At 45.6% G+C, this 22,981-nt stretch overlaps 1 protein-coding gene across 5 annotated transcripts in view; it reads left to right on the forward strand.

The window, feature by feature from the left end:
• The first annotated feature begins 1,733 nt into the window (after positions 1 to 1,733).
• HIBCH (3-hydroxyisobutyryl-CoA hydrolase) overlaps positions 1,734 to 22,981 on the forward strand; it is a 535,761-nt gene continuing 514,513 nt past the window's right edge. For 2 of the 5 annotated variants that reach the window (XM_073647944.1, XM_073647946.1), the window contains exon 1: positions 1,734 to 1,885. In XM_073647944.1, the coding sequence (XP_073504045.1) occupies positions 1,866 to 1,885 (20 nt within the window). In that variant the 5' untranslated portion in view covers positions 1,734 to 1,865. Of the gene's footprint in view, positions 1,886 to 19,810; positions 19,935 to 22,981 lie in introns of those variants that run through there. The other 3 variants (XM_073647945.1, XM_073647947.1, XM_073647948.1) reach the window with 3 other exon arrangements.

A 22,981-nucleotide genomic window follows, 5' to 3' on the forward strand; every position in this document is an offset into this window, starting at 1 on the left:
CTGGCACGCACCGTCACTCCCCCCCCCCCCCCCGCCTCAGGGCCCCCACTGGCACGCACCGTCACTCCCCCCCCCCCCGCCTCAGGGCCCCCACTGGCACGCACCGTCACTCCCCCCCCCCGCCTCAGGGCCCCCACTGGCACGCACCGTCACTCCCCCCCCCCCCCCCCGCCTCAGGGCCCCCACTGGCACGCACCGTCACTCCCCCGCCTCAGGGCCCCCACTGGCACGCACCGTCACTCCCCCCCCCCCCCCGCCTCAGGGCCCCCACTGGCACGCACCGTCACTCCCCCCCCCCCCCCCCGCCTCAGGGCCCCCACTGGCACGCACCGTCACTCCCCCCCCCCCCCGCCTCAGGGCCCCCACTGGCACGCACCGTCACTCCCCCCCCCCCCCGCCTCAGGGCCCCCACTGGCACGCACCGTCACTCCCCCCCCCCCCCGCCTCAGGGCCCCCACTGGCACGCACCGTCACCCCCCCCCCCCGCCTCAGGGCCCCCACCGTCACTCCCCCCCCCCGCCTCAGGGCCCCCACTGGCACGCACCGTCACTCCCCCCCCCCCCCGCCTCAGGGCCCCCACTGGCACGCACCGTCACTCCCCCCCCCCCCCGCCTCAGGGCCCCCACTGGCACGCACCGTCACTCCCCCCCCCCCCCCGCCTCAGGGCCCCCACCGGCACGCACCGTCACCCCCCCCCCCCGCCTCAGGGCCCCCACCGTCACTCCCCCCCCCCGCCTCAGGGCCCCCACTGGCACGCACCGTCACTCCCCCCCCCCCCCGCCTCAGGGCCCCCACTGGCACGCACCGTCACTCCCCCCCCCCCCCGCCTCAGGGCCCCCACTGGCACGCACCGTCACTCCCCCCCCGCCTCAGGGCCCCCACTGGCACGCACCGTCACTCCCCCCCCCCCCCCCCCGCCTCAGGGCCCCCACTGGCACGCACCGTCACTCCCCCCCGCCTCAGGGCCCCCACTGGCACGCACCGTCACTCCCTCCCCCCCCCCGCCTCAGGGCCCCCACTGGCACGCACCGTCACCCCCCCCCCCGCCTCAGGGCCCCCACTGGCACGCACCGTCACTCCCCCCCCCCGCCTCAGGGCCCCCACTGGCACGCACCGTCACTCCCCCCCCCCCCCGCCTCAGGGCCCCCACTGGCACGCACCGTCACTCCCCCCCCCCCCCCGCCTCAGGGCCCCCACTGGCACGCACCGTCACTCCCCCCCCCCCCCGCCTCAGGGCCCCCACTGGCACGCACCGTCACTCCCCCCCCCCCCCGCCTCAGGGCCCCCACTGGCACGCACCGTCACTCCCCCCCCCCCCCCGCCTCAGGGCCCCCACTGGCACGCACCGTCACTCCCCCCCCCCCCCCCCGCCTCAGGGCCCCCACTGGCACGCACCGTCACTCCCCCCCCCCCCGCCTCAGGGCCCCCACTGGCACGCACCGTCACTTCCCCCCCCCCCCGCCTCAGGGCCCCCACTGGCACGCACCGTCACTCCCCCCCCCCGCCTCAGGGCCCCCACTGGCACGCACCGTCACTCCCCCCCCCCGCCTCAGGGCCCCCACTGGCACGCACCGTCACTCCCCCCCCCCCGCCTCAGGGCCCCCACCGCAGCATCCACCCCACATCCCCTGCAAGCCAGCCGCATCCTCCCAGAGCACTGCAGCACTGACCTACTCCTGCAGCTTCACTAGCAGCTGTGTCTAACTGACACTACTGGTGCTAAATTTGAACACGCCCATAATGCGCAGTCAGGACAAGCCCCCCGGAAATGACGTCATACTTGGAAAGAGCCCATACATTCTAGCGTTTACCCGACCTAGATACTGTCGTAGCTTGTCTGCTCCTTCCCTTCTGTCACTGCAGCAATGCTGAGGGTCCAGAACAGGTAGGGGCCACATGCTGGAGATGTTTTGTGTTATTGGGCCTGAAGTTCGCAATGTTTATGGGAATCAACCGAATGAAGGGAAAACCACAGGTTATAGAGATTACTAGAACTAAAGCCGATTTGTATGGAGGAATCAGAATCTGACCAGTATAGCTCGCCATTCATAGGAGACCCTATTGTCAGTGCCCCTCTACATATATGCAATTCTGTTGCCCATACAGGAGACCCTATTGTCAGTGCCCCTCTACATATATGCCATCTGTTGCCCAAACAGGAGACCCTATTGTCAGTGCTCCTCTACAGTGTGCCATTCTGTTGACCATACAGGAGACCCTATTGTCAGTGCCCCTCTACAGTGTGCCATTCTGTTGACCATACAGGAGACCCTATTGTCAGTGCCCCTCTACAGTGTGCCATTCTGTTGCCCATACAGGAGACCCTATTGTCAGTGCCCCTTTACAGTGTTCCATTCTGTTGCCCATACAGCAGACCCTATTGTCAGTGCCCCTCTACAGTGTGCCATTCTGTTGCCCATACAGGAGACGCTATTGTCAGTGCCCCTCTATCTCTCTCTCTCTCTCTCTCGCTATATATTCTGTTGCCCATACAGGAGACCCTATTGTCAGTGCCCCTCTACAGTGTGCCATTCTGTTGACCATACAGGAGACCCTTTTGTCAGTGCCCCTCTACCGTGTGCCATTCTGTTGCCCATACAGGAGACCCTATTGTCAGTGCCCCTCTACAGTGTGCCATTCTGTTGACCATACAGGAGACCCTTTTGTCAGTGCCCGTCAACAGTGTGCAATTCTGTAGCCCATACTGGAGACTCTATTGTCAGTGCCCCTCTACATATATGCAATTCTGTTGCCCATACAGGAGACCCTATTGTCAGTGCCCCTCTACATACAGTACAGACCAAAAGTTTGGACACACCTCATTTAAAGATTTTTCTGTATTATCATGACTATGAAAATTGTACATTCACACTGAAGGAATTAACACATGTGGAATTATATACTTAACAAAAAAGTGTGAAACAACTGAAAATATGTCTTATATTCTAGGTCCTTCAAAGTAGCCACCTTTTGCTTTGATGACTGCTTTGCACACTCTTGGCATCTATTGATGAGCTTCAAGAGGTAGTCACCGGAAATGGTCTAACAACAATCTTGAAGGAGTTCCCAGAGATGCTTAGCACTTGTTGGCCCCTTTTGCCTAACCATCTCGATTGGGTTCAGGTCTGGTGACTGTGGAGGCCAGGTCATCTGGCGTAGCACCCCATCACTCTCCTTCTTGGTCAAATAGCCCTTACACAGCCTGGAGGTGTGTTTGGGGTCATTGTCCTGTTGAAAAATAAATGATGGTCCAACTAAACGCAAACCGGATGGAATAGCATGCCGCTGCAAGATGCTGTGGTAGCCATGCTGGTTCAGTATGCCTTCAATTTTGATTAAATCTCCAACAGTGTCACCATCAAAGCACCCCCACACCATCACACCTCCTCCTCCATGCTTCACGGTGGGAACCAGGCATGTAGAGTCCACCTGTTCAGCCTTTCTGCGTCGCACAAAGACATGGTGGTTGGAACCAAAGATCTCAAATTTGGACTCCTCAGACCAAAGCACAGATTTCCACTGGTCTAATGTCCATTCCTTGTGTTCTTTAGCCCAAACAAGTCTCTTCTTCTTGTTGCCTGTCATTAACAGTGGTTTCCTAGCAGCTATTTTACCATGAAGGCCTGCTGCACAAAGTCTCCTCTTAACAGTTGTTGTAGAGATGTGTCTGCTGCTAGAACTCTGTGTGGCATTGACCTGGTCTCTAATCTGAGCTGCTGTTAACCTGCGATTTCTGAGGCTTCTGACTCGGATAAACTTATCCTCAGAAGCAGAGGTGACTCTTGGTCTTCCTTTCCTGGGGCAGTCCTCATGTGAGCCAGTTTCTTTGTAGCGCTTGATGGTTTTTGCAACTGCACTTGGTTACACTTTCGAAGTTTTCCCAATTTTTCACACTGACTGACCTTCATTTCTTAATGTAATGATGGCCACTTGCTTTTCTTTACTTAGCTGCTTTTTTCTTGCCATAATACAAATTCTAACAGTCTATTCAGTAGGAATATCAGCTGTGTATCCTCCAGACTTCTGCACAACACAACTGATGGTCCCAACCCCATTTATAAGGCAAGAAATCCCACTTATTAAACCTGACAGGGCACACCTGTGAAGTGAAAACCATTTCCGGTGACTACCTCTTGAAACTCATCAAGAGAATGCCAAGAGTGTGCAAAGCAGTCATCAAAGCAAAAGGTGGCTTCTTTGAAGAACCTAGAATATAAGACATATTTTCAGTTGTTTCACACTTTTTTGTTAAATATATAATTCCACATGTGTTAATTCATAGTTTTGATGCCTTCAGTGTGAATGTACAATTTTCATAGTCATGAAAATACAGAAAAATCTTTAAATGAGAAGGTGTGTCCAAACTTTTGGTCTGTACTGTATGTGTGTGTATGTATGTATGTATGTATGTATGTGTGTGTATGTATGTATGTGTGTATATATATATATATATATATATATATATATATATATATATATATATATATATATATATATATATATATAGTGATGCAGTGACCGGGATCGTGTACGAGGGACGTTATATCTCCCCCAGAATGTGCACAGAGACCTATTAAAACCATTGGAGTGCATTGCAGTCACAGGCACACCTACGGCTGCAATGCAGGAATGAAGGTGAGCATTGACCTGGTCAGACTAACTGGCTAAGGCAGATTAAGTAAAACCCGGAAGGGCCTTCATTTCTTGGAGGAGGTCACAGGAGGCAGTGGGGCGGCCTCCTCCCTCCAACCCGGGTTTTCCAGTGACTTTTGCCACGGGTCCTTTAAAACTAAGGATTAGTGGTGTTCTATGCTGGAACCTGCTAGGACCACAGCAGGGAAGCTCAGCAGGACTGAACCCACGTCTGGGAAGCCTCTGCACCTGTCAGGCTCTGAGCGGCCCGGCGCGGCCGTTGCCCCTGGCAACCGTTGTTTATGGACTCATGTTTACCCGGCTGCGAACCGGAGGACTTTCTGTTTTACCCGTGAGTTGCTGAATAAAAGCTGTTTATGTTGAACTTGCTTGGGTCACTGCCTCAGTTACTGCACGGTGTGAACACCTCTGCCTTAAAATATATATAATATATAATATAATATATGTGTATATGTATGTACATTTTGGGGCATTTCCCTTCTACAATCTCCCTGTCGTCGAGAATACGGCAATGAAATTTGACGAGAGTGTTGTACTGGTGTTTATTTGCCTACTCAAACCCCATTTATAAGTTGTGACTGTTCAGGATGGAATGAAGTATAATTCTGCATAGTTCACGGCCATCAGCTCTTTCGTGCCTTTCACCTTAATCCAACGTATCCCTCCACAGAATACACTCTGCTTCTTTCTTTCTTGGATCTTTAATCAAAGTCTTTTTGTTGTGGTCATGTCGTTGCCAATCTTCAGGTATCTGGCTATCCCAAATTCGTCTTACTGATCATCCTCTGGAATGGCTTCACCCTCAGTCAATGGGTTGGCCCACTATCCTGTGTACACCCCTCACCCTGCCAGTCTTTTCGTTCCTCTCCCGCGGCTTGCTTCTGAGGGTTATGAGTATGTCTAGTGTGATGAGACTGCTGGGTGTCATAGTCTGTAGTTGGGCCTTGCCACATGGTTCTTTGAGCTCCTCCTTCTTTTTGGGGTACGATCAATCAGTAGAGGCACGATTTTCATCAGCCACTTTTCCTGTAGTCTTGATTTGAACATCGTTGATGAGTTTCTTCCATGGATAGATACTCAGATCTTTACTAGGCAGGTCAGAATTTCTCAAGTAGGGAGTGATGTCACAATACCTAAGTTAATTGCGGGAAGGAACACTGTCTAATTCTAACCGACATTCAATCCATCCCTTACGAACTTCACCATTGATAGGGTTGAATTGGCAAATACCTTAGAAAGTGAGGGGACCTGTCCCTAGAGAAACTTAACTCTATTTCCCCATTCACACAAAACACATATTACAATTCCATTCCAAAGTAAGTTTTTGGTTTGAATGCATATAGAGACTTGAGCTTTAATAGAATGTACAGTGGGGGAAATAAGTATTTGATCCCTTGCTGTTTTGTAAGTTTGCCCACTGACAAAGACATGAACAGTCTATAATTTTAAGGGTGGGTTAATTGTAACATTGAGAGGTAGAATATCCCAAGCAAAATCAAGAAAATCACATTGTATAAATTAGATACATTTATTTGCATTTTGCACTGAGAAATAAGTATTTGATCCCTCTGGCAAACAACACTTAATACTTGTTGGCAAGCACAGCAGTCAGACGTTTTTTGTAGTTGATGAAGTTTGCCAGGAGGAATTTTGGTTCAATCCTCTTTGCAGATCATCTCTAAATCATTAAGATTTTGAGGCTGTTGCTTGACAACTCGGAGCTTCAACTCCCTCCATACGTTTTCTATGGGATTAAGGTCTGAAGACTGGCTAGGCCACACCGTGACCTTACTGTGCTTCTTTTGGAGCCACTCCTTTGTTGCCTTGGTTGTATGTTTTGGGTCATTGTTTTGCTGGAAGACCCAGCACGACCAATCTTTAATGGAAGGAGGTTGATGGCAAAATCTCGCGATACATGACCCCATCCATCTTCCCTTCAGTACGGTGCAGTCATCATGTCCCCTTTCAGAAAGCACCTCCAAAGTATAATGTTTCCCCCACCATGCTTCACGGTTGGGACGATGTTCTTAGGGTTGTACTCTTCCTTCTTCTTCCTCCAAACACGGCGAATTGAGTTAATGCCAAAGAGCTCAATTTTTGTCTCATCTGACAACAGCACCTTCTCCCAATAACTCACAGAATCATCCAGGTGTTCATTGGCAAACTTCAGTTTCGCCTGCAAATGTGCCTTCTTTAACAGGGGGACCTTGCGGGCACTGCAGGATTTTAAACCTTTAAGGCGTAATGTGTTACCAATGGTTATCTTGGTGACTGTGGTCCCAGCTGCCCTGAGATCATTAACAAGTTCCCTCCGTGTAGTTTTAGGCTGATCTCTCACCTTCCTCATGATCAAGGATACCCCACGAGGTGAGATTTTGCATGGTGCCCCAGATCGATATCAATTGACAGTCATTTTGTATTTCTTCCATTTTCTTACTATTGCACCAACAGTTGTCTCCTTGTCACCCAGTGTCTTACTTATGGTTATGTAGTCCATTCCAGCTTTTTTTTGCAGGTCTGTGATCTTGTTCCTGACATCCTTAGAAAGCTCTTTTGGTCTTGCCTATGTTGTAGAGGTTAGAGTCTTACTGTTTAATTGAGTCTGTGGACAGCAGTCTTTTATACAGGTGACTATGTAAGACAGCTGTCTTTAAAGGGGTTGTCCACTACTTATTATCCCCTCCAAAATGTATCCCCTTGGGGCCCATAAGTGTTTTTGTAATTAAATTCTGTAGCGGTTACTGCCTGTGAGCGGCGCTATCGCTGGCCGCTCACAGGCATCACTCGACCCCCGGCTGCAGCTGGCTCTGACATATGCTGGCGTCACGACAAGTCCAGGCTGCAGCCGAGGGTCCCTCTTCTGCGTTCCCCTGGTGGATGCTGGGTTGTGGGCGTAGTTACCCCGCACGTCACACCCAGCATCCACCGCGCTCTTTCCCTCTCCCCATTAATTGGGAAAGCGCGTGCTGGATGCTGGGTGTGACATGTGGAATAACCCTGACCACAACCCGGCAGCCGCCGCGGGGACCCCACTTGATGCCTGTGAGCGGCCCGCGATAGCTCCTCTCACAGGCAAAACCTACAACAGAAGGTAATTACAAAGACACTTATGGACCCCGGGGGTGATACATTGGGGGCATAATAAAAAGTTGTGGCCAACTTCTTTAATGCAGGTAACGAGTTGATTAGTGGTTTGTAGGGGATCAAATACTTATTTCTCACTGCAAAATGCAAATAAATGTATCTAATCAATGTTAAAATTAACCTATCCTTAAAATTATAGACTGTTCATGTCTCTGTAAGTCAAACTTACAAAAACAGCAAGGGATCAAATACTTATTTCCCTCACTGTATACTACAGATCAATAGAGCACATGAAGATCATTAACCCATGTGCAATTGGAGTTCACTACTGGCTGTAAATGCATGAATACCGTCACATGAACACACTTACTGTGGACTATGTCCATGCACAGGTATTCCCGCACTTACACCTAAAGTGTCTATATGTACACATATGGAATTTCAGTAGGCAGTAAAACACAAATTTGCATAAAATCATATCGACACAATATATATTGGATTTGGGGTAAAGGACTGTGTTTGTCTTATGTCCTTAACCCCCGTCTCTGGCTGAGCTCATGGTGCTCAGCCTGACTTCTGTGCAATGAGGCAGACAGTCTTTTGATCCTCCTGCAAATCTGAAACAGTCCTATATATATAATTATGACCAGGAGGCAATAATAGGAAGATGCAGCTTTGGGGCTTTATTACAGTCTCCTCCTCATGGCTGAAATCGGAGAGATGTTTCAGCTCAGTGCCAAACACGAGGGGTCTTCTGGCGTCTCTCAAGGGTATCTGGGTGAAGGTCAAGTCCTTCTCTCAGGAGTGATAGGTGTTCTTCAGCACTATGCTCTGCTATATCGATACCTAAAATGGGATTAAGGGAACAATACGCTCCTGGAAGTTCTCCCTGTGCAGTTAATCAACATCCTGGTACTGGATAACCTCCCTTATTTTTTGCTTCCCTGTCCCATTAAACTCCTGTTCCTTCAGAGTGACCTCCTATCCTTTCCTGAGCTGCCCAGTAAATTTCTATTGCATAGGTAATACCTCGACTCTCTTGAACCCACAAATTCTCAATAGGGTTTAGGTCAGGTGAGGAAGAGGCCATGTCATTATTCTTTTATCTTTAAGGCTAGCCAGATGTTTTAGATGCATGCAATTGAGCATTTTCCTGAATGAAAATCATGGTTTTCTTGAAAGATGCAGTTTCTTGTACCACTTCTTGAAGAAAGTGTCTTCTAAAAACAAATTGAGATTCTGATTTGGCTTTTATCCTAAGTCATGTTGCACGACTCGTTAAAGGGTTGATTTTGACTTGTAGGATTGCTACTTCCAATATGTGGCGCTATAGAGTACAAGTCCTCTTTTTCTCTGAAGAGGCAATTTGCATTCTAAAAACAGTAATTTTGGGAGTTCATTTTGAGTCCATATCCAACCCCAAAAATGTCCAAGTAGCTCATCTTAAATATTATCAGTGTAACTGTACCCCATTTCCACCTTGCTGGCGTCTGAGAAGAAGTGGAGGTCTGTGCCCCTTACTGATCCAGTTATGTGCCCATCCATCTGGTCCGTCAAGAGTCCGTCCATCAGCCCATAAAACCTTTGCAAAATCTGCCTTCAGATATTTCTTGGCCAAATCTTGACATTTCACTTTCTTTGTTTTGTTCAGTGGTGGTTGGGTTTGAGCCTCCCTTACGTTGGCCATGTCTCTGATCACTGAACACCTTGTACTTCTGGACTCCCCAGTGAGGTTGCAGTTCTGGAATCTGACAGCACTGGAGAATAATGGGCTTCTGGTCACTTCATATTTCATTCTTCTCAAATCTTTAGCAGTTAATGCGTGTCTTTTTTAATCAACACTTTTTCTTGCGACACTGCTTAACATTTGTAACAAAACTTTTGCTGGTTTTGTGATCACGCTACCATATCTTAGCAATTTCATGCCGTCTTCTGTAAGACATTTAAGAATTTTTGACTTTTCAAAGTCCCTTTTTAAATCATTTTTTTGGGCCCAGTTTTCCTGGGGAAAACAAGTTGCCTAATAATTCTGCACGTCTTGATAAATGGGGGTGCATGCTTAGGCCACACTTTCCCTCATTACACAAATACTTATTAAATGATCTGCTTCATCCAATAAGAATTTAAGTTTATACAGCTTTGAGTTGTAAAACCTGCATAAAAATTATGATATGGTCAAAATGCTTGTCTAATGAATGTTCATACAGTGTACATATATACTGAAAAAGTCATCCATGTCTTCCTGAGGACTCTCATGTCATTTCATCCTCTTCTCTGAGCCATTTTTGCTCCTGCACCCCCAGCACTGACTGACAGCAGGATCTGTGTGACAGGAGCAGGAGTGGTGACTGAACCCACATTTCTGCCACCCCCCGTGACTGAAACTGGAATGCTACCGGGAGGAGTAAAGTTCATTTCGTCCTGGCAGCGGGGCACAAAATGCGAGCAATAGGCAGATTCAGAATGCTATTAACCTGCAGATTAACCCCTTTCCTGCAGTTTAATAGCATTTTTCACATGGTAATGTCGTGGTAACCCCTTCCAAGGAAAGCTAATTTGGGTTCAGATGCAAACTATCTCCAGTTTGCCATCATTGGTCCAAATTAAAATAAAATAAATATGATGCATTAAAGGCAAGAAAATACACACAGCTATTTTTTTGCCAATGTACAATTCTTGTCTGCCCTCAGATCCCAAGCAACAAGTATTTTATTACACCCCCAGAAGAAAGGGGAATGGCTAATTACATTACCTAACCAAGTATTTTAATTGGGACTAACAAAGTCGTAAATTGCGGATTCTGCAGAAGTCCTTGAAACTAGATGTGTCCAGTTTCCTATGCTTTCTGTAAGGAAGAAAGCTTAAGGCTATGTGCCCACGATGCGTTTTTCAAGCGTTTTTGCTGCGGAATTTCTGCTGCGGAAACCCTTGGTAATCCGTGCCCCATGGTCCCCAATGACAATCCGAATGTTGCAGCGGATTTTATGTGCGGAAAAATCTGCAGCATGTCCATTATTTGTGCGTTTACGCATGTGGAATTGCCTACTCAATGCATTACAAAAACGCATGTCAAATCCGCATGTCAAAAACGCTTCAAAAGCGCGTCAAAAACGCCAAGGACATGCTGAAATGAAGCGGAAATTTTCTGCTTCATTTCTGCCTCGTGGGCACATAGCCTAAAGCAAACCTTTCAGCAGGATTTTGCTAAGTAAACTACAGGCAGTGTCATGTTGGGGTTAGTGCAATGATTAATATGGTACCTGAGGTGAAAAAATCCATCTTGTGTAATCAGTGTTTGCAGTTTTGAGTTAATGATATGCCCATGCTCCGGGGCGGGACTGTAGACAGGGTCTTATCCTGGTGCTCTAGGCCAGATCAGCAAGAAATGATCTGCCCACAGGCCCACCCCTGTCTGTCTGGCTGTCTCTATGATGAGGAACATACTTGTGCTTCGGGGCGGCCTGTGGGCAGTTCTTATTTTGCTGATCTGCGGCAGCAGAGGAGAATCACAGGATGGGGATTAGGCATACTTATATAGTGATACAATTCCTAACTCTGGTAGAGTTTGGCTATGTTCACACATTGTGGGGTTTTTTTTGTGTTTTTTTTATTTTTTTTTTTACTGTACCCGCAAAGTCTATGAGATTCCAGAAATCTCATGCACACACATTGGTTTTTGTTTGATCATTATTTTGTGCTGTGCATGTTGTTGTTTTTTTGCAGAATAGAGCATGTCACTTCTTTCAGCGTTTTTCATCTATTGGAAGTAATGGGTGGTAAAAAAACACCTAGTGTGAACATAGCTATCAGGTTTTGCTGCATTTTTAGTGGAAAAAAAAAGCCAGTAGAGCAGCATGTGAAACTCATTTGTTTTTGTTTTTTTCCAGCTTTTTTACTTCCAATGGATGAAAAACGTTGAAAGAAGTGGCATGCTCTATTTTGCACAAAAAAAACATGAAAAGCACAAAATCCTGATTAAAAAAAACCCCAAGATGTGTGTCAAGATGTGTGCGTGAGATTTTTGGACTCTCATAGACTTTGCTGGTACTGTAAAACTCAGCTGCAAATTTGTATAACAAAAGGCATCAGAAACCGCTAAAAAAACCATGATGTGTGAACATAGCCTTACATTTGAAATTCTGGTTAATATGGTTTCATATACAGTTGAAACCAGAAGTTTACATACACTATGTAAAAAGACACACATGCATATTTTTCTCAATATCTGTCATGAAATCAGAATAAACCTCTCCCGTCAGTTAGGATTACCATAATTTTTAATATTTTCCAAATGGCAGAATAATGAGAGAGTTTCAAGGCATTTTTATTACTTACTGCAAAGTCAAAAGTGTACATACATTTCATTAGTATTTGGTACTGTTGCCTTTAAACTTAAAGGGATTGTTCACGACTTTATTTGATCCCCCAATGTATTCCCCCAGGGCCCATAAGTGTTACTCTAAATACCTTGTGGTGCCTTTTCTGCCTGTGGGCGGCGCTATCACTGGCCGCTCACAGGCATCACGTGACCCCCGGCTGCAGCCGGCTCTGACATCCGCTGATGTCACGTCAAGTTCCGGCTGCAGCAGGGGGTACTCACTTCTGCGTTCCATGGTGGACGCTGGGCTGGTGGGCGGGGTTACCCAAGCACGTCACAACCAGCATCCACCGCGCGTTGACCCTCTCCTCATTCATTGGGAAAGCGCGCGGTGGATGCTGCGTGTGACGCACGGGGTAACCCCACCCACAGCTCAGCATCCACCGCGGGGAGCGCGTCACTGATGTCATGCCTCACTTGACGTGACATCAGTGACGGATCACGTGATGCCTGTGAGTAGCCAGCGATAGTGCCGCTCAAAGGCAGAAAAGGCACCTCAAGGTATTTACACTTCTGGGCCCCAGGGGGATACATTGGGGGGTTCATATAAAGTAGTGGACAACTTCTTTAATGACTTGCGTCAAACGTTTGGGATATTTTTCCACAAAGTCCTCATAATAGTTGGTTGGAATTTGGGCCCATTCCTCCTGACAAAACTGGTGTAACTGATCCAGGTTTGTAGGTCGCCTTGCTCGCACCTACCGTTTCAGCTTTGCCCATAAATTTTTAATAGGATTGAGATCAAGACTTTGTTATGGCCACTCCAAAACATTGACACTGTTAGCCTTAAGCCACTTTGTTACCATTTTGGCAGTATGCTTCTGGTCATTGTCCATTTGGAAGACCCATTTCCGCCCAAGCTTTAACTTCCTCGCTGATGTTCTGAGATGTCGCTTCAGTATTGCAACATAATCTCTTTTCTCATGATGCCATCTATTTTGTGAAATTCACCAGTCCCTCCTACAGTAAAACAACCCCATAACATAATGCTGCCACCCCCATGTTTCACAGTTGGAATGGTGTTCTTAGGCTTCCAAGCTTCTCCTTTTTTCCTCCAATCATAACAATGGTCATTATGCCAAAAAGTTCAATTTTAGGTTCATCAGACCACAGGACATGTCTCCAAAGATTAAGGTCTTTGTTCCTGTGTGCATTTGCAAATATCTGGCTTTTTAATGTTTCTTCTGGAGTAATGGCTTCTTCCTGGCAGAATGGCCATTCAGCCCATGTTGATACAGTACTCGTTTCACTGTGGTTTTTGACACAATCTTACCAGCTTTCGCTATCTTCTTCACAAGGTCTTTTGCTTTTGCCCTTGGGTTGATATGCACATGTCGGACCAAAGCACGTTCCTTTCTGGGACAAAGAACCCGTCTCCTTCCTGAGCGATATGTCTGGACACTCCCATCTTGTTTGTACTTGCGTATAATTGTTTGTACAGATGAACGAGGCACCTTCAAGTATCTTTAAATTGTACCCAAGGATGAGGCACACTTATGCAAGTCCTCAATTCTCTTTCTGATATCTTGGCTGATTTCTTTAGACTTTCCCATGATGCTACTCAAAGAAGCAGTGTGTTTCAGGTGTGCATTAACCCCTTTCTGATGTGCTCAGTTATAGTACGTCGTACTGACCTGGGCCTATTGGACCAGGTATATACTATTACTTGCACTGCGATAGCACCTGCACACAAGCGGTGTGGGGCAAGCGCCGCCAGTTGTCAGCTGACTCTCACATCTGACATTCGGTGCTATGTGCCAGGAGCGGTCAAGCACCGTTCCCGGCACATTAACCCCCGAAATGCTGCTATCGAAGTCAATCACAGAATTCCGAGAGCAAGGGGAGGTAAGCGCTGCTTACTTACCTCCTCTCCGACGTCCCGCGCTTTCTGTGCTATATACAAAGAGGGAAAGTGGAAAGGGAGAGTCAGCTCACCAGTAGTAGAATCATTCTATCTTCCCCGGAAAATCCTCGCAAGGAGCCGCCCTGGTTCGAGTCAATTCAATAGAAGCTCATAAAGGAAATATCTCCAGCGAAGGATAGATTAAAAACTTGGGTCTTCCTTTATTAAATAAAAGTTAAAAAATATGTTCCAAAATGAATGACTACAACCACCAGTTAATAATCCCAGAAAATGGGTATCATCAGTCTAATCTACGCGTTTCGACTCCATAGGTGTTAATCATGATCAAGGAGCAAGGGGAGGTGAGAGCGGCTTACTTACCTCCTCTCAGACGTCCCGCGCTTTCTGTGCTGGATCCTGCTAATTGTCATGGTGGCCCTATGTTGTCATGATGACATCTGGGTCCCCAGGCAGCAGGAAGATAAAGATACTTTTATCATGTGCAGTGCTCGATCAAAGTAACTTCTGAGTGTGCAGCGCTGACACGCAGCATAGCATAGAGATGGTGCTGCATCTCTATGCTATGCAAGTGATCAGCCTGCAAAAAATGAAATCCTCATAGTGGGACAAAGTGTAAGAGTAAAAAAAAAAAGTATTAGAAAGTGAAAAAAAAAAAAATTGTAAAAGTATATAAAAAAATAAATCCCCCAAAAATAAAAAATATACTGTGCCCATAAATATTATTGTGAAAACAAAAAACTAAAAACAATAAAAGTACACATATTTGGTATCACTGCGTCTGGAACGGCCTGACCTATAAAACTGTCCCACTAGTTAACCCCTTTAGTGAACACAGTAAAAAAATAAAATAAAAAACAAAGCAAAAAACTATGCTTTATCATATTGCCAAACAAAAAATGTAATAATATGCGATCAAAAAGACGAATGTAAATAAAAATGACACCGCTGAAAACGTCATCTTGTCCCGCGAAAAACAAGCCGCCATACAGCTCCGTCAGCCGAAAAATAAAAAAGTTATAGCTCTCAGAATATAGCGATGCAAGAAAAAATTCTATTCTATAAAATAGTTTTTGTTGTGTAAAAGCGCCAAAACATAAAAAAAGATATTAATGTGGTACCGCTGTAAACATACTGATCCAAAGAATAAAAGCTACCTGATCAATTGCCACACACGAAACTGCATAAACCCCCCCCCAAAAAATAATTCCTGAATTGTTGGGTTTTGTTTATTCGGCCTCCCAAAAATCAGAACAGAAAGTAATGAAAAAATGTGCCCACAAAATAAAAACATCAACTTGTCCCGCAAAAAACAAGGCATCACATGACTGTCGGCCGAAATATGGAAAAATTAGAGCTCTCAAAATAAGGCGATGCAAAAACTAGTCTTTGCAAAAAAAAAAAAGCGTTTGTTAGTGTGTAACAGCTGTCAATCGTACAAACCCGATATGAGTCTGGTATCGCTGTAATCGATCTGACCCGAAGAATGAAGTCATCTAATCACTTATACCGCACGAGGAACGGCGTAAAAAATAAACTCTAGGGTTATGGTTGTGCTAGGGTTAGGGTTAGTGCTAGGGTTTTGCTAGGGCTGGGATTTTTTCAAAAGTAAAGAAAAAAAATGATGACGATATGGCGATTAGTGTTGAGTGCAAGTGCTCGCTGCTTGAGTTGCAACAGGTGCTTGGGTACACACTGAGTATTACGGGTGCTCGAGTGACATTCTCGAGTCTCCGCCCTATATGCTTCGCTGCCAGAAAAAACCTGTGGGGATTGCCTGCCATGCATGAGCGATCCCCGCATGTTTTTGTTTGGGTGTCTAACAACAGTGAAACATGGCGGGGCGAGGACTCGAGCATGTTACTCAAGCGGTACATGGTGCATACCTGAGTACCCAATGCAAACTTAAGGAGCGAGCACTTGAGCTCAAGACTAATGACAACTTATTCAATATGATGACCTAATGTTATCAAATTCTGTGTCGTACCTCTGGATTCAAAATGTTCACTATACCCCTTGTAGGGGCTTGTTCCTTTTAAAAGTTCATGTGGGTTTATTACATCATAAACCCAGAAGCCAAACAGAAAAGCAAACCTCCCTTTAGATCAGGTAAACAAAGAAAAATGTCCTTAGCTGGTCTCTGCTCAGCCAGGCCCGTGTGGCACACAGGCTGGAGTAGCGTCCAGTATCCTGGCTCGGTCTGGAGACAAACATACACATGAGGCCTTCTCCCTCCAAACACACAGACCATGTGCCAAACAGCCTCCATTATATAGGCTGTTAACCACATCCAGAGGTGAGGTATGTGGGTAGATAAACCCGCCCAACTCTCTCAGCTACCCGTAACCCGGTCCCAGGTGCACCAAACAAACCTCTTAGTGCTGGTGCACTAGAGAAACACCCCGGGTTACATCACAGAGACCAGCTATCTCTGTGATGCATACCTCCCATCCACTATGTAACCATTAGCCACCTTACACCTTTGATAAAATCCTTGAGGGGTCTAGCTTCCAAAATGGGGTCACTTGTGGGGGGTTTCCACTATTTAGGGGCATCAGGGGTTCTCCAAACGCGACATGGCATCCGCTCTCGATTCCAGCCAATTTTGAGTTCATAAAGTCACACAGTGCTCCTTCCATACTGAACCCTGCCGTGCGCCCAAACACTGTATTTTCCCCACATATGGGGTATCGGTGTACTCAGGAGAAATTGCACAACAGTTTTTGGGGTCCATTTTCTCCTCTTTCCCTTGTGAAAATAAAAAAAGTGGGGCTAAAATCATTTTTTTGGAAAAAGTTTGATTTTTTTTATTTTCACAGCTCTACATTATAAACTTTTGTGAAGCACCTGGGGGTTTAGGATGCTCTCCACACCTCTAGATAAGTTCTCTGAGGGGTCTAGTTTCCGAAATGGTGGTTTTCTCCCACATATGGGGTATCTGCTTACTCAGGAGAAATTGCACAACAAATGGTATGGTGCAATTTCTCCTGTTACTCTTATGAAAATGCAAAATTGGAGGCTGAAAAACATTTTTGTGGGAAAAATGTGAAAATTTTATTTTTATGGGTCAATGTTATAGACTTCTGTGAAGCACCTTGGGGTTCAAGGTGCTCAGCACACAGCTAGATAAGTTTCTTGAGGGGTCTAGTTTCCAAAATGGTGTCACTTGTGCTTAAACAGTGGAAACCCCCCACATCAGGGGCTCCCCAAATGCAACATGTTGTCCGCTAATTATTCAAGAAAATTTTACATTCAAAAAGTCTAATGGCGCTCTTTCCCTTCTGAACCCTGCCGTGCGCCCAAACAGTGGTTTTCTCCCACATATGGAGTATTGACGTGCTCAGGAGAAATTGCACAACAAATTTTGGGGTCCATTTTTTCCTGTTACCCTTGCGAACATTAAACTTCTTGAACGTGGTTTTTAATACCTTGAGGGGTTTAGTTTTTAGAATGGTGTCACTTTTGGGTATTTTCTGGCATAAAGGCCCCTCAAAGTCACTTCAAATGTGATGTGGTCCCTAAAAAAAAAAAAAAAAAAAAATTGTAAATTTTGTTGGAAAAAGGAGAAATCGCTGGTCAACTTTTAACCCTAAGGCTGTGTGCCCACAATGCAGATTTAATGCGTTTCTGTGGCGGTATATACACCATGGAAACGCATTAAAATCGCTTGTTAAGATGTCTGCCATGTTTCTCAATGGTAATCCGCATGTGCTGTGCACATGCTGCAGAATTTTCCGCTGCGAATTATCATTGCGGAAAAATCCGCAGTACAACCATTTATCGTGCGATTTCGCGGTGAAATTCCCGCCATTGACTTGCATTGAACCGCATAACATACGCATGTATACATGTATATATGCTGTTCAATGTGCGGATGGTACCTGAGTCTGGAGAAGAGGAGACTCTCCTCCAACCTGGGTACCATGGTACCTGCAAAATAAAAAAAAAAAAAAAAAAAAGAATTATTAAGTAAAAAATAAAAAAATATATTCATAGTCACCTCTCCAGCGGCCCCCGGTCTGCTCCCAGCGGCGTCCTCTCTCCTCGGTGGCCCGTGGTGTTCTGCCAGGACCTGCGGTGACGTCATTTAGTCAGCTGATGGTCATGCGACCGCGGACGTCAGCGGTCAGGTGATGGTCGTTTGGCCATCAGCTGACTAAATGACATCACCGCAGGTCCTGGCAGAGCACCGTGGGACGCCAATGAGAAAGGACACCGCCTGGAGCAGATCGGGGCCCGCCCGAGAGGTGACTATGAATATTTTTTTTATTTTTTACGTTATAATTGTTTTTTTTTGTTTTTTTTTACTATAGATGCAGTATTTTAAGCAGAAATCTCAGTCACCCAATATAAATCCATGCCGTTTGCATGGATTATTTTTGTGGGACCAACTTGTCTAGCACTTTCCAAGTGATGCTAAAATCGCTTGGAAAAGCGATTGAAAAAACGCATGTATAAATGCATGTTAAAAACGCTTCTCCCTGGCAGAAAAAAATGCATGTAAAATCTGCATGCGTTTTTTCTGCCAGGGAGAGGAAAAAACGCTCAGGAAATGTCTGTTTAAAATCTGCATCGTGGGCACATACCCTTATAACTTCCTAACCCAAAAAAATGTTGGTTCCAAAATTGTGCTGATGTAAAGTAGACATGAGGGAAATGTTATTTATTAACTCTTTTGTGTGACATATCTCTCTGATTTAAGGGCATGAAAATTCTAAGTTTTAAAACTGTGAAATTTTCAAAATTTTCGCCAAATTTCCGTTTTTTTCTCAAATAAACGCAAGTGATATCGAAGAAATTTTACCACAATCATGTAGTACAATATGTCACGAAAAAACAATCTCAGAATCAGGGGGATCCGTTGAAGCGTTCCAGAGTAATTACCTCATAAAGTGACAGTGGTCAGAATTGTAAAAATTGGCCCGGTCATTAACGTGCAAACCACCCTCGGGGGTAAAGGGGTTAAAATACATCAAAAGGTGTGTCTCTAATTAACTCAGATGTCAGAAGCTTCCAAACACATGACTTCATCATATGGGCAGTCCAGAGTTGTAATAGTAATCTTAGTGGATGTAAACATTTGACTTTGCAGTAATAAAAATGCCTTAAACATTCTCTCTCTCTCATTATTTTGGCATTTGGCAAATATTTAAAATTCTGGTAATCCTAATTGACCTAAAACGGGAAAGGTTTATTCTGATTCCATGTCAGATATTGAGAAAAACATGTATACACACTTTTTATATAGTGGATGTAAATTTCTGGTTTCAACTGTACGTCTTGCATTGGTGACCTGTATTCTTACTTCTGTGGTGGAAGCAAAGCTGAACTTTTGGGATCCTGAAAAACGCAGCAAAAACAAGCAAATTTCTGAATAAACCTTCCTGGCAAGAAATCAGGTTTTGCTGCAGAAATAAACGCAATGTATGAACATAGCCTTAATGTAACTTGCAAATAGTCAGCAGCTGCACAAATACCCTGCTAACCCTGGACAATGTCTGTGTGTGCCTGTGCGAACCAGTCACAACTCCAGCACTGCTTCATGTATGTGTGCACTGAGAAACCAACCCAGCACAGACTTCTCTAGTTCTCCATCTTTCTGTCAACAGTCCTGTTTAGTAGTGGTGTTTTTGGTTTGTTAGCACTTTTTTTTGCCTGGAAAAATGTAGTTTTCATGGTTTAAGTTTGGGGTGCATAAATATTTACCCATTGACGTGAAACAATTTTATCTCACCAGCGGGCAATATTTAAGGCTATGTGCGCACGTTCAGGATTTGATTGCAGAAATTTCTGCAAGGTTTCTGCATCTCTTGGCAGCCAAAAATGTGCATTTTGCAGCGAATTTTGATGCGATTTTTGTACAGCAATGAATGCTTTTTGGAGCTAAATAAAGATATTTGAAAAAAAAAAAACCTGGGACAAATCTTTAACCCTTGGATTACCTTCGGACCTGGGGTGGTGAGTATATTGGTCAATTTAAATGATTAAAGAATGATTCTGTTGTATTTCAAATAAACTGTTTACTGTGTGTGTGTTTAACTCTTTACTTACAGGTTTGTTTGGTAATGAAGGTGTTTGGTTGACACCTCTTCATCACTAAACAAAGGGCTTGGTTGGTGTCAGCAACACTTAATCCCATGAACAGTAGGTCCATTAGCATTAATTCCCATTCATGTCATTTCTGGGGCAGCCGAGAGCTGTTATTTTTAGCCTCGAAAGGTGCCATTAGGAAAATATGTTCCCTGGCTATTAATAACAGCTCACAGCTGTTTGGTTAGCCGCTACGTCCCCACCATCAGCAGCCAGCAGTGCTTTGGATGCAGCGTATTATCGCTGCGTCCAAAACAGTGTTCTGATGACGCACTTGTTTTGTCAATACATACAGATCTACCGCATGTAATGTCATTTCAATATCTGCAACAGAAATTGACATGCTGCGAGTGAGTTTGGTTATGTGCCCACGATCCGGAGCCACTGCGGATTTGAAGCTGCGTATTTATGCAGCGTCAAACCAGCAGCGGCCAGATGTTACAGCATAGTGGATGGGATTTCTAGAAATCCCGTGTCCAGTATGCGTGCATCTGAGGCTGCGGATCACCCTCAGACACGGACATGCGGCGCGTCTTTTAGGACCACAGCAAGTCAAATTTATTTGCGGAGTCGCTAGTCTCCGCTACAGAAATTTGACCACTAGAATATATTGAATGCGGTAAATCCGCATGGTTTAGTGAACACATGCGGATTTACCGGTGTTAAATAGAACGCAGTGTTTTGGACGCAGCAAAAATATGCCGTGTCCAAAGCACAGCTACGTCTGGATCTTGAGCACATAGTCTAAAATAAAATGGCATTGGCTCCACCGCATGTAATGACATTTCAATTGGTTAAAATCTGCAGCGGAAACTGACATGCTGTAAGTGAGTTTGAGTATGTGCCCATGATCAGGAGCCGTTGTGTGTTTTATGCAGCGTCCAAAGCGCTGCTACATCTGATCGTGGGCACATAGCCTAAAATTAAAAAATAGCGTGAGCTCCTGCGTCATTTTCGTAACCAGTAAAGGGAAAGCTAACCACTAGGGGCTGCTAATATTAGTAGCCGGGGAAGGGGCTATTAGCCAAAAATGTTACCTTGCTATTAATAACAGCCCACAACTGTTTGCTTAGCCTATACTGGCTAGAATACAGGGGTACTCCAAAAAAAATTTACTTGGAGTTCCCCTATAAAATCTTACCTGCAAAGTCTAGGCAGACAGCTGCAGGCTGATTATTAATAGCCATGGATCCTGGCCCCTCCGAGGCTAATAAGATTACCCCTCAGTGGCCCAGAACTGACGCATCTATAAGATGCGCCAAATCTGGCGCTTAGCCTCCGCTCTTCTCACTTGCCCTGGTGGGGTGGCGAGTGGGGTAATAGGGTTGGGGTTCATGTCAGCCTTGTATTGGCTGCTGACGAGAAGCCCAGGTTAGTAATGGAGCGTGTCTATAAGATGTCCCCTTTACTAACCCTGTAGTAAGGTTTTTGACGTTTTTAAGATAAAGACACAGCCAAAATAAAAAAAGTCTTTTATTTTAAATAAAATTCCACACGGTTTTAATCTTTTATTTCAAGATAAACAACAATGTATACTTGTCTAACGGCCATTCCCCAATTCCCTCGTCTCCTGTAAGAAAATGAAAATAAAAAACAACAATATCACCTCTACGCTGTGATGACGCAATCCACAGTTTCCCATGACAATCCGGGTCACTTCTACAGCAGCCACATCAGCAATTACTGGTGTCACTGTTGTAGAAGACAGCACTGTATACACTGACAGGAGTGTAATCACTCCTGTCAGTGTATAGCGCTGTGCTGCAGGATTGAGGTCACCTGAGTTTATCAGCTGAGAGCTCCGTTGCCCTCACTTACTGCATCAGTGTTGCGTGAGAAAATTCCCACGCAGCACCGATGCCATAAGGAGGGCAGCGGAGCTCTCAGCTGATCATCAGCTGATAAACTCAGGTGAACTTAGTCCCAGCAGCGCAGCAATGTACACTGCCAGGAGCGATCGCACTCCCATCAGTGTGCTGCCTGGTGATCGGATTGCTGTGGGATGCTCGTGATAACGGCGGACAGGTGAGAATAAGGTGTGTTTTATTTTCATATTGATTTTTTTTTTACACTGAGCACGGACGCTGGCTGAGGAGACTACTTCTCCCCTCAGCTGCGCCTGCTCCCGCTATTGTCAGTGGAAGCAACTGTTGGATGATGGGAGGAGTAGTCTATCGCCAGCAATTCTTTGTGCGTTTTTGCCACGTTTTTGACTCATTTACTTGAATTTAGTCAGTCAGCTACGCAGAAAATCCGTAAATATTTTTATACCTGTGTTTTTTCTGTGGATTTGACTGACTCATTTGAAGTCAGTGGGTGAAAAACGCTGCAGAAACACACAAAGAATTGACATTCTGCAGATTTAAATGCAATGAGAATCCTGACAGGAAAATTCCTGATCATGTGCACAGCACTTCAGGATTGCCATTGCATTAGCTGGCACACGGATTACCTAGTGTTTTTGGTGCATTTCTGCGCTGAAAAAAATGCAGCGAAAACGCACCAAAAATGCACAATGTGCACATAGCCTTAATGTTTTTAAAATCAAATGTGCATTACCTGTTAAAGCCTCTACCACTTCAGTGCCACCTCTGTTGCTTTAATATGTTTGGCTGCAGCAGTCATGCCATAAAACATTATCTCACTACAGCAGCTCTGTAAACCAATCAGTAGTAAATCAGCATAATGCCAAGACTGCTGAAGCTATTGTTAGGTTGCAGCAATTAAATATTATAGAGGAATAGCACTCCGACCACTCTGTTTTAAGAGGCAAGGGCTTCACCTGGCAGAAAGCAACAGTTAAGCACAACTTGTATGGGCAGCACTACTGTTAATGTAATCCCAACAGTTGTATTAGGATGGGCCAAGGGCACGCAAAATATTGGAAATGTAGGTGCAGAACTATACTAGAGAGA

This window comes from Phyllobates terribilis, unplaced genomic scaffold (genome assembly GCF_046119375.1).
Source record: "Phyllobates terribilis strain yellow unplaced genomic scaffold, ASM4611937v1 Scaffold_9__5_contigs__length_417890890, whole genome shotgun sequence".
Taxonomy (NCBI): Eukaryota; Metazoa; Chordata; class Amphibia; order Anura; family Dendrobatidae; genus Phyllobates; species Phyllobates terribilis.